This window comes from Aulonocara sp. 'chitande type north' Nkhata Bay, linkage group LG13 (assembly GCF_057382095.1).
Source record: "Aulonocara sp. 'chitande type north' Nkhata Bay isolate Kocher_YH1m ecotype deep benthic linkage group LG13, A_spYH_male_GT1.1, whole genome shotgun sequence".
NCBI lineage: Eukaryota > Metazoa > Chordata > Actinopteri > Cichliformes > Cichlidae > Aulonocara > Aulonocara sp. 'chitande type north' Nkhata Bay.
Window position 1 is genome coordinate 30,764,764 of NC_141356.1, and position 17,565 is coordinate 30,782,328.

General features: G+C 40.1%; 1 protein-coding gene and 1 long non-coding RNA gene across 3 annotated transcripts; both read left to right on the top strand.

Moving 5' to 3' along the window:
- Positions 1–7,404: 7,404 nt before the first annotated feature.
- On the top strand, positions 7,405–11,182 carry LOC147316387 (uncharacterized). Its single transcript, XR_015124333.1, has 4 exons — positions 7,405–7,438; positions 10,300–10,407; positions 10,567–10,627; positions 10,878–11,182. It is a non-coding gene; the product is annotated as an uncharacterized LOC147316387 (long non-coding RNA).
- Positions 11,183–12,457: 1,275 nt separating this feature from the next.
- Positions 12,458–15,742, top strand: tbxtb (T-box transcription factor Tb). Of its 2 annotated transcripts, none has more exons than XM_086258133.1 (8): positions 12,458–12,663; positions 12,748–13,012; positions 13,116–13,250; positions 13,552–13,613; positions 13,699–13,775; positions 13,866–14,042; positions 14,364–14,496; positions 15,244–15,742. In XM_086258133.1, the coding sequence occupies exons 1-8, from the start codon at positions 12,458–12,460 to the stop codon at positions 15,512–15,514; spliced, it is 1,326 nt and encodes a 441-aa protein (XP_086114259.1). In that variant the 3' UTR covers positions 15,515–15,742. The 2 variants fall into 2 exon arrangements, with proteins under 2 accessions (XP_086114259.1, XP_086114260.1); XM_086258134.1 differs by having other exon boundaries at positions 13,714–13,775; positions 13,866–14,046; positions 14,368–14,496.
- Positions 15,743–17,565: the final 1,823 nt, after the last annotated feature.

Here is a 17,565-nt window from a genome sequence, read left to right on the forward strand (position 1 = left end):
AAGACTCGTTTGGTTCTCCATGGTTCCTGTAGTGATATTATCAACTGGCTTAGTGACCAAAAGTTGTGTAATCCTCTTCTATTGTCTAATTTCTATTGCGGTCTTGTTTGTGTGTGTCTCTCTGGTATTCATTACTGGCTCATATGGGCCTGAAAGCCAAGCTATTCATGAGTGAGTCTGTCCTGGGGGTAAGAACTGCATCATTATGCGTGAAGTAGCTAAAATGCTTGTTGTCAATAGGAAAAGTGCAATTTGAAGGATTGGGGGCAGTTGCAATGGGCGGCTTGGATAAAAGTGGAAACTTTATCTTTAAACTGCCCTTCAAGCCCTTTTGTTTTCATCTGGGTTGTGAAATCCAGACCAAGCTGGACTTTTTTTCCACCTTTTGCCGCAAACTATTTGTTTACACAAGAATCTATCCAATCCAAGTGACACTTCTGTTTCTAGATTAGGAGGGGGGGGGGGAAAGAAAGGCTGCGGGCTTTCTGTTCACCACACTGTACTGTGATCACTGTGTGGGAGAGTGGCGCGGGACAGCAGGGCAGCTTCATTATCCTCCCCTGATTTATAGTGGCAGGGAGCACAGATGGATGCAGCCTTCACTCTGTCACTGACACTTTGCACACAGCAAAGAGAGCAGAGAACTGCAGGTCCCTTAGCTGTGCCGCGATAGCATCACTGTGGCAACGGAACTGATAAATCCCGTGTTTCCAGCAGCTTTTGTGAGGAAGGACAAACCAGACATTTCCTGAACTGAGTCGGCCAATAAACTTTAGTGTTGTGGTCATCCAGGGTGAACCCCTCAAGACTGAGGCCTCAGGCTGCCAGAAACAAGGCAGCCTGAAAAAGAAGGCTTTGATCTGAGAGTGCTGTCCTCCCACAAAAGCTAAAAGATGTTTTTTTCTTCGTTTAGGGATTATATGAGTGAGAGTAATCTCCTTTGGCATGTGTTGTATAACTAATAATGAGGACACCAGGGGAATGAAGAATATATGTGGGCATGTTTTCATGGTTTTTCCCACCTCAGGACAGAGTTACAATGACAAATACATGCAACACAAAGGGGGAACATAAACGTTGTATAAAAAGGCACAAACCTAAGCTGTCAATACAGAGCAGCATGCATGCTATCACTCCCATAAGGTTTGCGTTCCTTTTTTGCTTTTTATAACACCTACCACATCCTGCGCTCCTTTTTTGGTTTCACATTTTCTTTTTGCACTTTTACCAGATTTAGTGCATTTGAATTAAGGTGTATTATTAGAAATCTGTCCACAAACCTTCCCTGTGCAGCATCTACTAGGAACCATTCATTATCTGGATTAAGGAAAGGACACTGCTGCCTGATGATATGCTCAGAGTTATCTAGAGCCACACTGAAGATCAGGGAATAGGATGAAGGCTTAGTGGGAGTGAAGGTGGGCATATTCCTGCAGCATATGGTCTTGTTTCTTTTTATTTACTTATTGGCTGCGCATTGCAAGAACACAATGTCAGGATGTTGTGTGGGAAGATGCTCTTGGCAAACGATGGGATTACAAAAAACAAAAAAACATTCTTTTTTAATCCTCAGGCTCCCACAGCATCTAAAGTAGGTCTTTACTGTTGATAGGCAGGGAATAAAGTCAACGCTCCGGAGGAGGAAGGCAGTTCGTGGCAGCAGCCAATTCCCAGAGAAAAAGGCCAGGACCTCCACATCAAGCACAGCTGGAACAAGTTATAAAATGATGTAATTACGCTATAATGTTTAAGACAGTTTGTAATCATTTAGTTACTCATTCTGCATCTGCAGAAAAAACAAAACAGTGAAAGTTCTTTGATCACGATAATCACAGCAGTCACTTTAGCATGTCCACATCTTTGGTCGGTACTAAAACACTTGTCTCCGTTTTATGTTTTTTAAACGGTTTCCATCCGCTTGGTGTCTTTTTATTTGTTTATCCTACAGCGCCATCTAGAGGCCTACATGAGCGCCTCTGCGATGCTCTGCATTGCCGCTGTGCTAAGCTACTGGAAGGTCCACTCACAGAGGTCATAGCTTCAGCAGAGAAATGAGACACCCGGAGCAAAGTCAGAGAATAAAATATATAAAAATATATATATAAATAATGTGACCGTGTGAAAAATTTCTGAGTTTCTCCACGACTGTGAATCTGGCAGTAATTCAGGAAAATCCTCAGCTGAACTTTGCAGTTTAAAAAGAATAAGAATCAGGTCTGAGCTCAGCAGCACCGGCTTCCGTACTTGAAATGATTTGTTTTTTTGGTCCATAAGTGACCACCAGTCCTACAGAAGCTTGATGCACCGAGGAAAATGAAAAAACAATTAATTAAATAAATTGTATGAAACTGGATATATTACAGTGCACTTTGTGACAGTCAAGGTGTAAATTTTAGAATTGGCTGCACTCAGTAAACAGTGGCTGTGTTCATTTATGGCTGAATTCAATGAGGTATTATTGATTCCTCTTATTTGTCTAGTGAATTGGACTTTGTTTTAGCACGTTGCTCTTTTAAGAGAGCCTGTGCTGTTCTGGTTTGTGGGCCTCTTTTAATAGAATAGAATAGAATAGAATAGAATAGAATAGAATTCAACTTTATTGTCATTGCACATGCACAGGTACAAGGCAACGAAATGCAGTTTGCATCCATCCAGAAGTGCTTTAGTGATATAGATATATTACAATATATATTAGCAATAATATAGATATGTGAGTATATTACAGAAATGGGTCTATTATGGTATGTTATAATGTACACGGTATGAAGTATGTTGTGAATATTCTATAACTAAGTATGTAAAGGCTGTAGTGAGTACAAGCTATGTACAGGATATGAACAGGATATAAATATGAAAAACTATACAGAATATGAAATAAATAACTTTACAGAATCTGGGATATACAGCTATACAGAAATGGGAACTATGCAAGTTGTAAACAGTTGTAGGGTTAAAAATTATCGAATGTACAGAATGATTATTTACACAGAGCTATACAGTAGTGCAGTTAAGATAAGTGAGGGTGTAGATAGTTTCTACAGAGGCTATATAAAGTGCTGGTGGTTGTGAGTGGTGGTTCAGTCCATGTTATTATTGTGTGTTTGAGGGTACAGTTGTCCATTGTGGGTGTGTGTATGTTCAGTCCATGAGTTTAACGTGGGTCAGATGTCAGGAGGCAGAGTTCAGGAGTCTGACAGCTGTGGGGAAGAAGCTGTTCCGGTACCTGGTGGTCTTAGTCCGGAGGCTCCTGTGGCGCCTCCCAGAGGGCAGGAGGGTGAAGAGTCCATGTGATGGGTGACTGGGGTCTTTGATGATTTTCCCAGCCCTTTTCAGACACCGCTTCCTGTAATGTGGCGACGACATTAAATGTGACAAAGTTCTGCTTACTGAGATTCACACGAGCCTTGTATTTTACCATTTGTAGACTAGAAAAGTTGCAGATGTAAAGCAAAAACTCAAGGTTTCACTTTCAGCTTGTTTTAACAACATCAACTTCACATTCTCTCTTTTTTCCCCTAAATTTGCACTCACATAGTTAATATACTCACAGCAGCAGTGAATAAATGGATCCTATAAATGTAGTGCACAGTATGGGTGGTTCGCTAGACTAAAACTAATCCGTAGCTACTGTAGCGTGAGCACGGTTTAGTCAAAGTGCAGATGATGATCAGATCTTTTAAAGTTGATTCAATGGAAAATTAAAAAGTTTGGAAAATAAATTTTTTTTAGCATTTCATAATTAGGTATACGTGTTTCTTGGTTTATAATATTGATGTGAATATTCATTATTGTTTTCCTTTATTTATATTGCAGCTTATGTAGTCTTGAAAATGTCTGTCTGCAGTTGTACTGTGAGTGACTTTGATTTTGACTTCCACATGTGTCTTCTGACTGGGTGTAAAGAGAGCTATACTCTTCACAGGGTGCCTGGATAGAGGGGGTCTAATGGTAGAGAGATCCTGTCTTATCTTCCTATCCTGTAAAAGTCAGGCTTCTTGAAGGGGATCTAAGTGTCCTCTGTAATGACTTCCGCTTAAGTAGCAGGAGGAGACAAAAGAGAATGCAATAAATTACTTCAGAGGCCCTTTGGAGGAATCTTTTGCTTCAAATTGCTGAGCAAATAAAACTACCCTTTGTTTCCTCAGAATATCGGGGCTCTGTAAGACATGGAGGTGAGGCAGCAAAGGCCAGAACACCTGCTGGGGCCTAATTGGTCCCGGCTACTGTTAATGGCTTCCTGTGGCTGCTTGTTTACTTCTCATTTGTTTTCTGCGCTCTGTTTCCCGGCCGCTAAAACAAGGGACACTCACTCACTTCTTTTCACTGACAGAAAAGGGTGTTTCACTGATGTGGCGCACGTAAGACCAAAGTGGGCTTTATGCTTTTGAATCCTTGAATCAAGTCAGTTTCACTTAATCAAATTCCATTAAATGTAATTTTTTGACATTGTGCTTATGTAACAAAATTACATGGAATATGTATATGCAAACAAATTATTTAAAGTTAGCATTTTGAGCATAAATATTTTTTGAATGTAGCATCAAATGTTTGTCTATTATTCCTATAGGCTTACAGTAGATTCCCAAAATCTCAGGACCGGCAGTATGACTGGAGTTTTAACTTTCCGACATCTACTCGCTGCTGTGGTGGAGGGAGATGCTACTCAGCTGCAGAGAGCCCCCTGGGCCTTTGTTTGCACTGCAATCAAGAACAAATAGTCAGTGTCTTGTTTAGCATGGACCCGCCTGTAGGAGAGAGCTGATTACTCACACAGAAGTGAGATGACCAAACACAATCTGAACCCTCTGCTGTGGAAACTCAACTGCCCTGGCAGCGCCTCGGACTCTTGCAAACATCATCCAAGAGAGAAATGTTGTAATTATGTCCACTGCAAAAAAGACGCAGCAATTGGGCCAGCGGTGTCGCTTCATGCCAGCACTGCAAGCAGATGTCGGAGTGTTTGGAGAGTTTCTTTTGCTTTAAAGCTTTATGGGTCTTCAGGCAAATAAAACTCCGTTTAACAGAAATGGCAGGGGTAATGCAAGAGGCAGCGAGACTGTGAGTTGCACGAGTTGTGGTTCCACTCATTATTAGTTATGCAAGCACACTCACTCATATGATGTAACAACATGTGCTGTAGTTTTAAGAAACTTTACCAGAGATTTTATGTTACACTTCAGGGAATACCCATTAAGTGTATACTGTTGGATTCACAGCTTGTCAGGCAAAAACACAATTTTTGTAGTTTTTCCTCTGTACACAACGACAGTGGATTTTAAATCAAACAATCAAGGTGTGACTGAAGTGTGGATTTTAGCTTGCATGATGTGCATGTGCCTTTTAGGAATCACAGTTTGTATACACAGCCTCCCCTTTTTTTCAGATGCTCAACATTAATAGGATAGACTAAGAAACATTTAGGAGGGAATGTTTTTACACCTTGTTGTAGACGCTCAGCATTTCCACTGGTTAGATGGTTTTCACTTGGTTAGATATTGTGAAGTTGTTTTTCTTAATCATGGAATAATTCTGTCATCGTTGCACTTTAGCTGTGGTGTTTGGTCTTTCAGACTTTTGGTGTTGCTGAGCTGGCCAGTGCATTTCATTTTTTTTAACAATGAACCATATCATTGATTTTCGTCCGTCCTAAAGTTTTTACTGTGTCTTTGATAGGTTTATTTTGGTGTTTCAGCATACTAACGGCGTCCTTCATCTACACCGACATATTCTTGGGCCTCATTACATTGAAAAACATTCATGTTTTACATAAGAAAACTCTTATGGATTCGGACTTTTCTGCCATTCTCTCTCTAACTCACAATACCTGGAAATAAAAACTACGATTTAAAGAGCCATTTATTGATTTTATTTTTAATCTTAAGCCAGATTTCAGTTCTTTTACCCACTTTTCTCACCTTTGGTGCACTTGCTGTTTGCACGTTGTGAATATCTGACAGAACGGTGTCAGCTGGTTTCACTCTTGTTGTTAATTATCTATGAACTGTGTTTAGTTGGAGCATGTACGATGTTAGTACGAGGCTGTCACCCTCAAGCAGCACACTGGCTTTGAGGACATTAGGAGCTTGGTAAGAAAGCAAATGAAGGGCCGAACTGGCAAGTTCTCCATCAGTGTGAAATCTCATCGCACAACACACAAACACAATGAGACAGCAGCTCCTCCTGCCCCTGCTGCACAGCTCTGCCATATGCACATTCCCCACATCCACGAGAAAACTCCAAATTAAAAGCAATTAGAGCTGAAGCCAATCCTTGGTTATGTTTTTACGTAATGAGCCACTTCGTCCAATCTGTCGTACTTTGTGGCTATTTATGTGTTTATTATTAGCTGCTATGATTTATTGGACAGTTCATGCAGTAATTTTCTATCTTTGTGGCCATCTGGTCATAGTCACTTCAACATGTTGAATTTCACAAGTGTGCATTACAGGTCTACAAAATTAGTTTGACCAAAAAATGCCATGTCTGTTACTACAAACTCACCTCAGTGAGTGGAAAATACACATAGGATGGAAGTGGAAAAGTTAGCTCTTAACTTGCAGCATCCTGCTGCAACACATGTGTAATTTTTCAGAGTTTTTTATATTCATGCTTACAGTGTCATTGAGTAATACTATTTTTTTAATACATGTAAGTCCACAAGTCCACACTGTCCTTCTCCAGTCTTCATCCTCTAAAGCTCATAGGGTTTGTATAGATCTGTTACCTGCTGCACTGTTCTGTGAGTAAACGCTGCCTTGCTCAGGAGTCCTCCCCGCACACAGTTTGCACCCAGCTTCCAAAGTGTGTTGTCACCCGAGTGTGCAGTGTTATCGGGTGTGAGCGGCACCACATTATGGCTATGCTTGAGAAGTAGCACTCCATTAGGAATATATTACACAACAAGGGGCTCCACCAAGGGGGAGGGCACTGGCCATCCCAGTGCCCCCCAGCAAGACTGTTCTATGTTGGCGTGTTCCACGCCGATATTTTTAGTGGCCCCCGTATGGCCAACCCAATGGGAAAATTGTGGAGGCGGCCCTGTACACAACACTTTGTGTGCAGGTCACAAGAAATCGTAGTTTTTCTTTTTTGATTAAAGTTCAACCCTGATTTTTTAATGCAAATAAGAATATCAATAATATTCCTATTCTAAACATTTGTTGTCTTTCTAATGATTTCTATTACATTTGGGGTTTGAATGGTTTACAAATCACTGTGTTCTTTTTTTATTTGCATTCAGCAGTTTCCCAACTTGTTTGGAAATTGTGTGATTTCCTTTCGCTGGCTTATTGGCTCTCCAGCTCAAATGTAAAACTGACTCTCTCTCTTTCGATGTCTGTGTGTGCCGGTTAATAAGTCCAGATCAAAGAAGAGTTCAGAGAAGCTGATCTTCGACAGCAGCCGGGGGAAGGACAAAACGAAGTAAATGTTTCTCAAGGTTAGTGTGAAAACCACAGGGGCAGTAATTCCACTTAAAAAGGACAATGAGAGGTAAACACACCTGTGGCAATGATCCCTGACTGCATCGTCAGGCACACATGCATAGGCCCACACTGACAACATACACCCAGTATAACATGCTACATGCATTTGTCTTTCCTCCAATAATTATAAATAACATCACAGGTTTATCAAGTAAGATAGTTTACAGTGCATTTTGAAAAATGTTTGCAAAAACTTCAGTAAGAAGACTTTTAGCACTTTAGCACTCAACAACAAATATAACTCTACTGAGAGCAATCAGCTGATTAGCATATGTGCTATACATCAGCCTGTCCCAAACTATAGCGTAAACGCTGTTTCTATACCAGAAAAGGTCTAAATGTGCATTTTTAGTCTTATTTGGGGCTGTCTGGCAAACTGAGCATGATGGAAAAACTACAATTCATAATTTTTACACTTTTCTTTTGCACAGATGAAAGCACTTTAATATATAATTCCTCTGGAATTAAATTGAATTTTAGTCTATTTCGGACATTGTCATGCGGTTATACTTACATGCTGGAATAAGGACAAAACAGAGAAGAAGATAAGAGGCAGCTCTGTGTGCGTCTAACAGTTACTTCAAACAGACAGGCCGAAACAACTCGATAGAAGCGGAAAGATTCCTGAATCACTCTGTTGGTTATAAAAATGTTCATATGCGTATATGAACATCAATTTAAAAGCATTTGTCAGGGAGAAGTTTTTAGTCTTCATCACATTTCCTTGCCATTGCTTCATGCTAAATGCGGTGGCTCTGTGGTGTGGTGGTTAACACAAAAAGCAAAAGCTTTCTGGCTTTAGACTGTGACGAGACACAAACCCAGCGATTGGGGGGGACAAGCCGAGTGTCCATCTCCAGCCCGGATTATTGGGAGGGTTACATCAGGATGGATGTGCAGTGTATCATCTGTGCCACATCAAACAAGCAGATCTGCTGTGGTGACTCCTTGGAAAATAAGGGAGCGGCTGAAACTACCTACCAGCTATATATTTTATGGCCTGACCTCAAGTACTTGATAAAATTGAAAAAAGTGTTATTTCCCAAAATGCAACTGTTTCCTTTAAAATTAGAAAGAAATGTGCCAAGGAAAAGCCACATTTACCCATAGACTTGTTGAAGTTTCCTGATCCAATATTAAATTTAGAAAACTTTATAAATAGTATCCTAACAGTTATTATTAAGGATAGAGAGCATTATTTAAAATATTTACAGTAATGTAAGGGAACGGTGGCGGAGGATGGTGAAGAGACTCAAAAAAGTGAGAAAACCAGAGAAGAGGTTATGCTCAAGTGCTGAGATGAGCATATATGGACAAGCATGCAGGATTCATTTTTTCTCTCACCTCTGTGTCAAAGTGGGCCTAAGCAAACAGAGGATGAGCCTGACTGGAGGGAAAGCAAGAGAAGGCAAACAGTGACTGGTCAAAGCCAGGAGGCATGTGGGAGCGTTAAGGTCGCCTCAGTGCTGAAATCTTAGATCCACTAGCTCTGGAGAAAACTCCCCACCCTATAGACATCCACAGGCTGTCAGTGCTTTAACTGAAGCCCTGCACTGGAAGTACTGGTGTATAAATGTGTTTTACATATTGACTAAAACAATTAATTTACTCTCCAAAAACCTCCCTCTCCATGATAATCATTAGGTACTTTATGTTTTATTTTTTATTTTTTTATCTGAATACATTTCATCCTTATCACACGTGTCTACATAAAGCATACAAAGCTTATATTCAGTTCATTTCAAAGTGCTAATTAATAACAACAGTTCCCTCAAAACACTTTATATTATAAGGTGGAAGAACCTACAAAGAAGACTGAGAAAACCCCAACAATTATATGACCCCTAGTGAGTAAGTGGTTTGGCAACAGTGGGAAGGAAAAACTCTCTTTTAACAGGAAGAAAACTCAGGCTCAGGGAGGGGCGGCCATCTGCCACAATCAGCTGGGTGTGAGGGGAGGAGGACACGACAACTATGACTATTTATGGCAGCATTAGACTCTATAGTGTGTTTTTCACAGTTGGAAAGTTCCATTGCTTCTGTCTATCTTAATACAGAAGTCAGCTAACCTAATCAACAAACCAAAATGAAGAATATATGTACAGCCCTGAAGTCATTTTTGAGCAGAAGAAATTTCTATAATGAAAAACATTCAAAAGTGCAGTTCAAACAGATATTGAGGTTGATCATCTCTCAGTTGATTTTCACGAGTTGTGCCAATGATGGCGAGAAAATGAAATCAAAAAGCCAGTGAACAGCTTATTATACGATAAGCAAATAGGTTAAAATATGCGAAACGCTTCTCTTTTTTTCTCGAGATTCAAAGCTGAGACAATACAAGTTTAAATCTTTTTTCTCAGGTTTGCTTGAATTGCACCTGCATTTCATCCTTTGAGGATTGAGGGGGGGGGGGGGGGGGGGGTGGTCTGGGAGGGGATCTAAAGCGCAATAGAGATCAATGTTAATTCACAGTCCTGCTGACCCACACCAGGAAATGGCCTGGTGTGACAGTTAGCACCAGGTGGGGTGTTGGAGTAGAAGAGACAGGCGCCAAATGGGACACTAGGACTGTGGGAAATGACACCTCTGACTTTTAAACCATTTCTACCTCGGCTAATATACAAAGGGGTTCCTCTTTTTAAATGACTAAATAACTAATAGAAAAGGAAGTTATAACTGAATGAAATGCTCTGCACTTGTAGATAAAAGAGACCACATTCACAGCCAGAAGCTTGACTTTATGAGGACCTTCCAGACCGAGCTGATTGACTTGATTAGAATTTAATGCTGCGTCTTCAACTTTTCTATTAAACAGACAATCCCTGAGATCCCTGAGAAGAGCAGGAAAGCAGATATTTACGTCAGTCTTCTGAGGCAAAGATACGCCCTTTCTTTAACCAACATGGTTTCCACATAAAAGTTGGTAAGTGACATGGAAAGTTTAACCTTTGTCTGTGAGATCTTTTTTGTTTTTTAGTAACATTCATATTCATTGAGGCGACACAATCTGAAGGAGTCTTTCAGCTTCTCTTTAACCTGAGTGGGATTTGTTTTTCTCTGCTTGCTGTGAACTCTGGTCCAGACTGCTGGACACAGAGTCAGACTCACTGTGCTGGCAGGAGGAATGAGGCGCCCAAGATTTGGTTAGTAACACAAGCCAACCGCAACACAACACCACAGAGCTATACTGGAAGCTAACACGTGGGTGCCACAAACTATCTGCTTTTATCATTTGTTTTTATCTTATTTGTTATTTCTTGGATGCCACCATGGCAACGGCAGTATATAGTAGTTATTTGTGAGGGTGACACTGCTGTACTAAATGGATGTAAATCACTTTTTCATTTAGTGAGTTATCAGTGACTGTGTTTTTTCTTTCTTGTTCTACCGTAGGTCCTTCCAGGCATCGGCTCCAAGCAGGAGGGGGAGCCAGCCCAGCCTATCGAAACAACGGGAAAGTGTTCAGACTCACAGACCCTCGCATCCCCAACACCTGAGCAGGGTGTCAGGTGCATGAAAGCAAATATGAAAAACAAAAACTATTTAGACCGATGTTCATGTGTGAGTGTTTTCTATGCAGCCAGCAGAGTTTGAGACTTGGGTCTATGACACAGGAGCCTTCAGTGATTCACTTTTCAAAAGGTAAAGGTTCTCAAAGTGAACTGTTTTCTTCAGGATTCAAGATTCTTTACTTTTGTGTCAGTTTGTTTTAATAAAAACATTCATCTACGCTCACCGGCTTTTTTAAGTTTTAGTAAAATGATCAAGGATGTTGTTGTTGCACTTTGTGTGCGTTTGTCTAGATCTCTCATTCATTCATCACTTAAATTAAATTTGATTGGATAGAAGTGAGCTGGGGCTCTAAAGGTCAAGATGTGGCTGAGATGATTACACTATATACAGTACAGCTTGGAAAGCATTCACAGTGTTGAATACTTACATGCTACATGTTTTTTTAAATACATTTTTAAGATTTTCAGTCAAATTTTTTTCTGTTTGTCATTATGGTCTATTATATGAAGGTTTTGAATAAGGCTGTACAAACTGTAGAACAAGTGAAGTGCTGTGAACACTTTCCACATGCACTCTACATTATAAATAATAATAAAAAATAAATGTCATAAAAGTGAATGAGTAAGACATTGTCCCACAAGCAAAACATACACATACACAACAAAATCTACACTAAAGTTTTGACTATAACGAAACATCACTTCAGACCTTTTTTCTTTGAGAAAATGTGTATTACATTTCCTCAAAGAAAAAAAAAACTCTCCATAAGAGATTTAGAGTTGTGAAACTTGGACTAGTTCAGTCAAAAATAATTGGAGTTATAAATTTTTAATTTATGTGGATTTGTGAACTTTTATTTGAATTTCTGTGTGTTTGGATCACTGTGTTGTTCATTTTATTTGTTTATCTTTGTTCCTTCCTTTTTTGTTGATTTGTTTATGTTGAAAAAAAAACCCAACAACAACACAGAACTGAAAAGGTTTCAAGCTGTAGCTCAGAAATAATTCTCATAAAATCGGGCTGCCATCAGTTTACAATAAAAGTGAAAGAATTACTCAAACTGCAGCGTGGATCTTGTGAAGGCCAGCTCAGCGATTTGCTTTCTGCAGGTGTGGCTTTGATCAAAGTGTCAATGTTTACAGGTTGATGTAATAAAGAAGGTCAAACTGCTTTATTCAAAACGCTGTCATCCTGTGGGCCTCAATGATATGGCCGCTTTCAGCCAATCTGCAACAAGTCTGCGAAGATCAAAGAGGAGATGAGCCAACCACCTCTCCTCCAAACACCCATCCTCAGCTGGAGCTTCTCTTTAGCCTTTATATGCAGGAGCTGTGAGTGACGTTCAGCTTCCTCGGACAGAAGCTGTTTTTCCAATTGCACAAGGAGACGAAAGAGATTCTGGAGCAGCTTTAAGGTTCTTCAGTAAGCTACGTGTTTCAGCCCTGGAGGTACTGGACAGAATGGCGACAGGCGCTGGCGAGTGTCCGAGCAAGGCCGTTCAGTACCGGGTAGATCACCTCCTCAGTGCGGTGGAGAGTGAGCTGCAGGCCGGGAGCGAGAAGGGTGACCCCACGGAGAGGGAGCTGAAAGTGTCCTTGGATGAGAGCGAGCTGTGGCAAAAGTTTAAAAACCTCACAAATGAAATGATAGTTACAAAGAATGGCAGGTGAGCGCATGGACGGATAGACTGATGTAAAACACAGTTCTAAGTTTCTTCCGTTTTTTAAAATGTGTGACTTTTTTTTTTAAGGCGCATGTTTCCGGTGCTGAAAGTGAGCGTGTCTGGACTGGACCCGAACGCCATGTATTCCTTTTTGCTGGATTTCGCGTCTGCAGACAACCACAGGTGGAAATACGTCAACGGAGAGTGGGTGCCTGGTGGAAAACCCGAACCTCAAACTCCCAGCTGTGTGTACATCCACCCAGACTCCCCAAACTTCGGCGCGCACTGGATGAAGGCTCCCGTCTCGTTTAGTAAAGTCAAACTCACAAATAAGCTCAACGGAGGAGGTCAGGTAAGTGCAAGGCAAGTTCGTGCCGTGTTTTTAAAATGAAATACACAATGAAAATGCGTTTCAGAGACACAACATAGCTACATCTGCGTTGTCGTTTTTCCAGATCATGTTAAATTCTTTGCACAAGTATGAGCCACGCATTCATATAGTTCGGGTTGGAGGCCCACGGAGGATGATCACCAGCCACTCTTTCCCAGAGACACAGTTTATTGCAGTAACGGCGTACCAAAATGAAGAGGTAGGCAATGCACCGATGTGTGTGTGTGTGTGTGTGTGTGTGTGTGTGTGTGTGTGTGTGTGTGTGTGTGTGTGTGTGTGTGTGTGTTTTAGAATAAAATGAGTTTAGCAAGAAATATGGTTAACAGAAATAGAATACAAATAAAGTTTAATGTGTGCGTAATTTACGCACAGCTTTTGCGCACGATTTAGTTTATTCGGGGTTTTTTAATTTGGGGTTTTGATTTTGCTCGTTTGTTTGTTTAATTTTAACAAACCATATCCACGTTATTTATACATTTTTTTTAATATTTGGATTTTAGATAACTGCCCTGAAAATAAAGTACAACCCTTTTGCCAAGGCCTTTCTAGACGCAAAGGAGAGGTAAGGATACATGTGAAGTTTAAATTTTGCATTAAAGCGTGTGAAAGGGTTTTCTCAAACAACACAATCAGTAGAAATAAACCAGTCTTCATTCTCGCAGGACTGATAATAAAGACATACGAGAAGATGCCAGTGAAAACCAGCAATCTGGTTACTCTCAGTGTAAGTATATCTTCTTTTTTCTTTCTTTTTTCATTGTAATAAGCAAGTGGTGCTAATCTTTTCCTTTATTTTCTCCTCTCATGGAGACAGTGGGTAGCTGGTTTATTCCAGGGGCAGCTCCTCTCTGCCCTTCAGCCAGTCCTCACAGCCAGTTTGGGAGTCCAATCTCCCTCTCGCCATCCCATGGTTGCGAGCGCTACTCAACTCTGAGGACCCACCGCTCTGCCCCTTACTCCAGCCCGTATACCCATCGGACCAACTCACCCAGTGAGTATCTCTCTCCACCAGTTACCTTTTTATAGAATCACACCACTTCCTTCCCCAACTATTAACAAGAAACTCAAACAAACGTTACTGAGCTGGGAATGTTTTGCATTCCTTTGGCTTTTGTGCGAGCGGAGCCTAAGAGCTGTAAACAGCGTGGCTTTGCACAAGGATGTATGAGATTCACCCCTGTCACTGTCAGGGGGACTAGTCCTGAAACATACAGACAAAACAAAAGGTGATAAACTTTATAATAAAGATATATAATTTGACTTTTGACAGATATATCCAAAACCACTGAACACAGATGTCTTTGTGTTGCAGCCAGTTTCTCAGACAACTCTTCAACCTGTCTGTCGATGCTTTCAAGCCATGATAACTGGTCCAGTCTTCAGATGCCAACACACTCGAGCATGATTCCCATGGCCCATAACTCCACCTCTGGTACCAGTTCTAGGTTTGTGCTGTTTTCTTTTGCTTATTTTTCTGACTCTAGTCAGAAATGATAGGATAATCACAAAAGACAATGAAAATTCAGTCCTTGGATGTGCAAGATCACAAATCTTCTCTCAATTATTATCTTTTTTAGTCCAGTATTAGTAAAGCATTAGGAGGAACAAGAGTTTGGTTCACGTTTGGTCAAAATGATAATTTAAACATACAAATAATTATACAAGATGCAAATAGTGCATTAATAATACTGGCGAGAAAGGAAAAACACATATATAAGGCAAAGATTTCAGCTAAACTAGATTATAAATCAGTTATTTGTAGCAAAGGTCCATTTTTATGCATTTTGAAATAGATCATGTACAAAAAGAATTACGTCATTAGAAGTTAAAATACTTAAACTGACTCTAACACTGAAGCTTTAAAGAGTGTGAGGCACTGACTTGAGATTGTTTGTTTGTTCTCACAAACAACCGTTAGATACAAAATCCATACAAAAAGTAGCATCATCAGAGACGTTGAATAGCTCTCCTTCATTTCTCTCAAATTTAGCTTTTCATTTTGTCTTTTTCACTTTGCAAAAACTTAATGATCTTTATGTATTTAAACTAAAAAACACATTGAACAAATACAACACATTTAAAAAAAAACAAAAAAACTTTATCGATGCCATGTCTGAACATTTGAATGAGAAGCACTTTTAAAACATCCAAAGAAGAGACGAATGAGAAGTTTTCTGTCCATCTCTGTCCAGTCAGTACACCAGCCTGTGGTCTGTGAGCAACTCGTCACTCACTCCGGTGTCCCACAATGGGGGGATAAACAACTGTCTGAGCTCCCAGTTTCTTCGAGGGTCCAGCAGCCACTATCCCACCCTGTCTCATTCAGCAACAGTGCCCTCCTCTGGCTCTCCCATGTACGACAACAGCACGGCCACAGAAGTGCATGATACGGCTCAGTATGACCTCTCGCCACTTGGCCGACTGCCATCCGCCTGGACCCCAGTTACGCCTCCGTCCCTGTGATGAAAAATTCTCTTCAAGCTGAGAGAAAAAGAGAGAGATCGCCATGAAACGTTGACCTCGTGCTTTACCTGATGTTGGTTTGAAAGGTGAAATTAGTTCTCAAAAACACAATTTGGTCCTTTAAACATCACTGATAATGTTCGGTCAGTTTCTAAGACATTTAAACTGGTGCTAATGAAAAGCAGCAAAGGCTTAAATTCAGCCTTCAGAGGACTACTGAAATAGCTGGGGGGGATTTTCTTTTGGTTTACTTTTGCTTGAATTCATTCAAAGTATTTATTCAAAAAAGCAGGAATTTTAAAATGTTAATCTGCTTACATTAAGCATAACTTGCATAACATTCACTGCAGTAAGCAACAAAGATGTACAGTTGAAAAATGTTAAATCGCTAATACATTGTTTATAGTGTAAATGAGAAAGGAATCCAGCAAACTGTAAATAGCTAAATGAGGGTTTTTCAAGGTTTTTAAATGAAAAGTGGAATCCATTGTCAATATTCTGCAATCTGACATTAAAGATCATGTTTCTCATATCGTCTCTTTTACATTCTCCCATTGTCCTTTCATTGTCTGTGTGGTTTTAATCATTTAGTCATATTGATTCAACAATAAAAATAAGGGACAAAAGGTTTACTGATTTTTTTTAAGCTGAAACATTTCATTAGGATTGAGCTATTTTATTTTAAATCATTTAACTTTATTTACTTGTGTACACTATTCACACTGACTTCAGCATGTGCAGTATGTCTTTCTGCTTCTTGTTCCAATGAGCAAAGAAGAATAATTTTACACATAATTGTGTCTGCACTTTGAAAAAGTTTTCACAGGACTCTCTGCAGTCCTGTAAAAAAATACAAGTCCACCTCATGCTTCAATAGCTAGCAGAAGCACCTTTAGCAACAACTTGAAGTAGGGTCAAGTTCTGGGTGAATTTGTCAGTCTCTCGCATCATTGTGGAGGAATTATAGCTCACTCTTCTTTATGACCAACAAGCACAAATTATTAACCCTACACTGCCGCCGTGTCCATCCAAGGACATTGTTGCAGAAGATTTGTGGTTTGTTCAGCTGCAACTTTGCAAACCTTTAGATAGAGATGTTTACTCCTGTCAACCCTTCCAAACAAGTCATACTGGTTCAGTCTTTTTCTAATTGTACTGTTGTAAAACGTAACATTTGACATGTGAACTGGGGCCCGTAGAGTCCGGGACGCAGCTGTCGCCTAGTCTGACCTTTGGGTGAATTTGCTGGGATTTGCTGGGACAAACTGCCAAAACTTCTGCTTTTATAGAGGTGGTCACGCTTCCTGATGATCAATTAAAGTACATATAATCAGCAGGGCTTTAATTCCTATGGAAGCAGTAAGGGTGTGCTTAGTTTTTCATAGACCTGTAGGATCCTTGAAAACTTTCCTTTTCACATGACTGTACGTAGATTTGAGGAAGGCAAGCTAAACCACTGGAGGCTGAAGTGCTTGAGTGTGAACGTCAGGGTGACAAATCTCAGAGAACCACACAGCTTTTGTGCTCACACCCCGTTTCCTTTTATATCTCTCTGGGACGTTTTCTTGGACTGTGTCTGGAACATTGTGTGGGTTGTCATTATGAAAAGAATAACTTACACCCTGCTCAGTTTCACTTCTTAAACCTTGATGTTTTCTATATGCTGAAAGATTTTCAAAGTAGTATTGTAGTTTTGAATCTTTTTGGTTTGGTATTTAAATAATATTCTCATTAAATGCACAAACTATAGCCTGTTCGGCTCCCCGTTATTATGCAAAAAGCTTTTTAGCACCCTGACATCAGAGTGCACGCCCAGGCGTGTTTCTTGTTAATTAAGTTAGAAAATATTAAGTCGTGTCAGTGCAGGCATGACATGTAAATAACCTCAGGACATACAACAGTGTTGTTTTTGTTTTTGTCCCGTGTTATTGACCTGAAACGCTGCGGAATTGCAACTTAATAAAAAGGTATTTTTTTCTGTAGTTTTTAAATGAAATAATTTCACAACAATATTTGGTTTCTTCTGAAGTTCTAATTTTTCATTTTTATTT

Excerpts from the sequence above, each read along its gene's own strand:
- tbxtb (XM_086258133.1), top strand. The coding sequence starts at position 12,458 with ATGGCGACAGGCGCTGGCGAGTGTCCGAGCAAGGCCGTTCAGTACCGG. Across the intron at positions 13,251-13,551 it reads CGGCGTACCAAAATGAAGAG|ATAACTGCCCTGAAAATAAA; the intron begins GTAGGCAATGCA and ends TTTGGATTTTAG. Across the intron at positions 13,614-13,698 it reads TTTCTAGACGCAAAGGAGAG|TCTTCATTCTCGCAGGACTG; the intron begins GTAAGGATACAT and ends GAAATAAACCAG.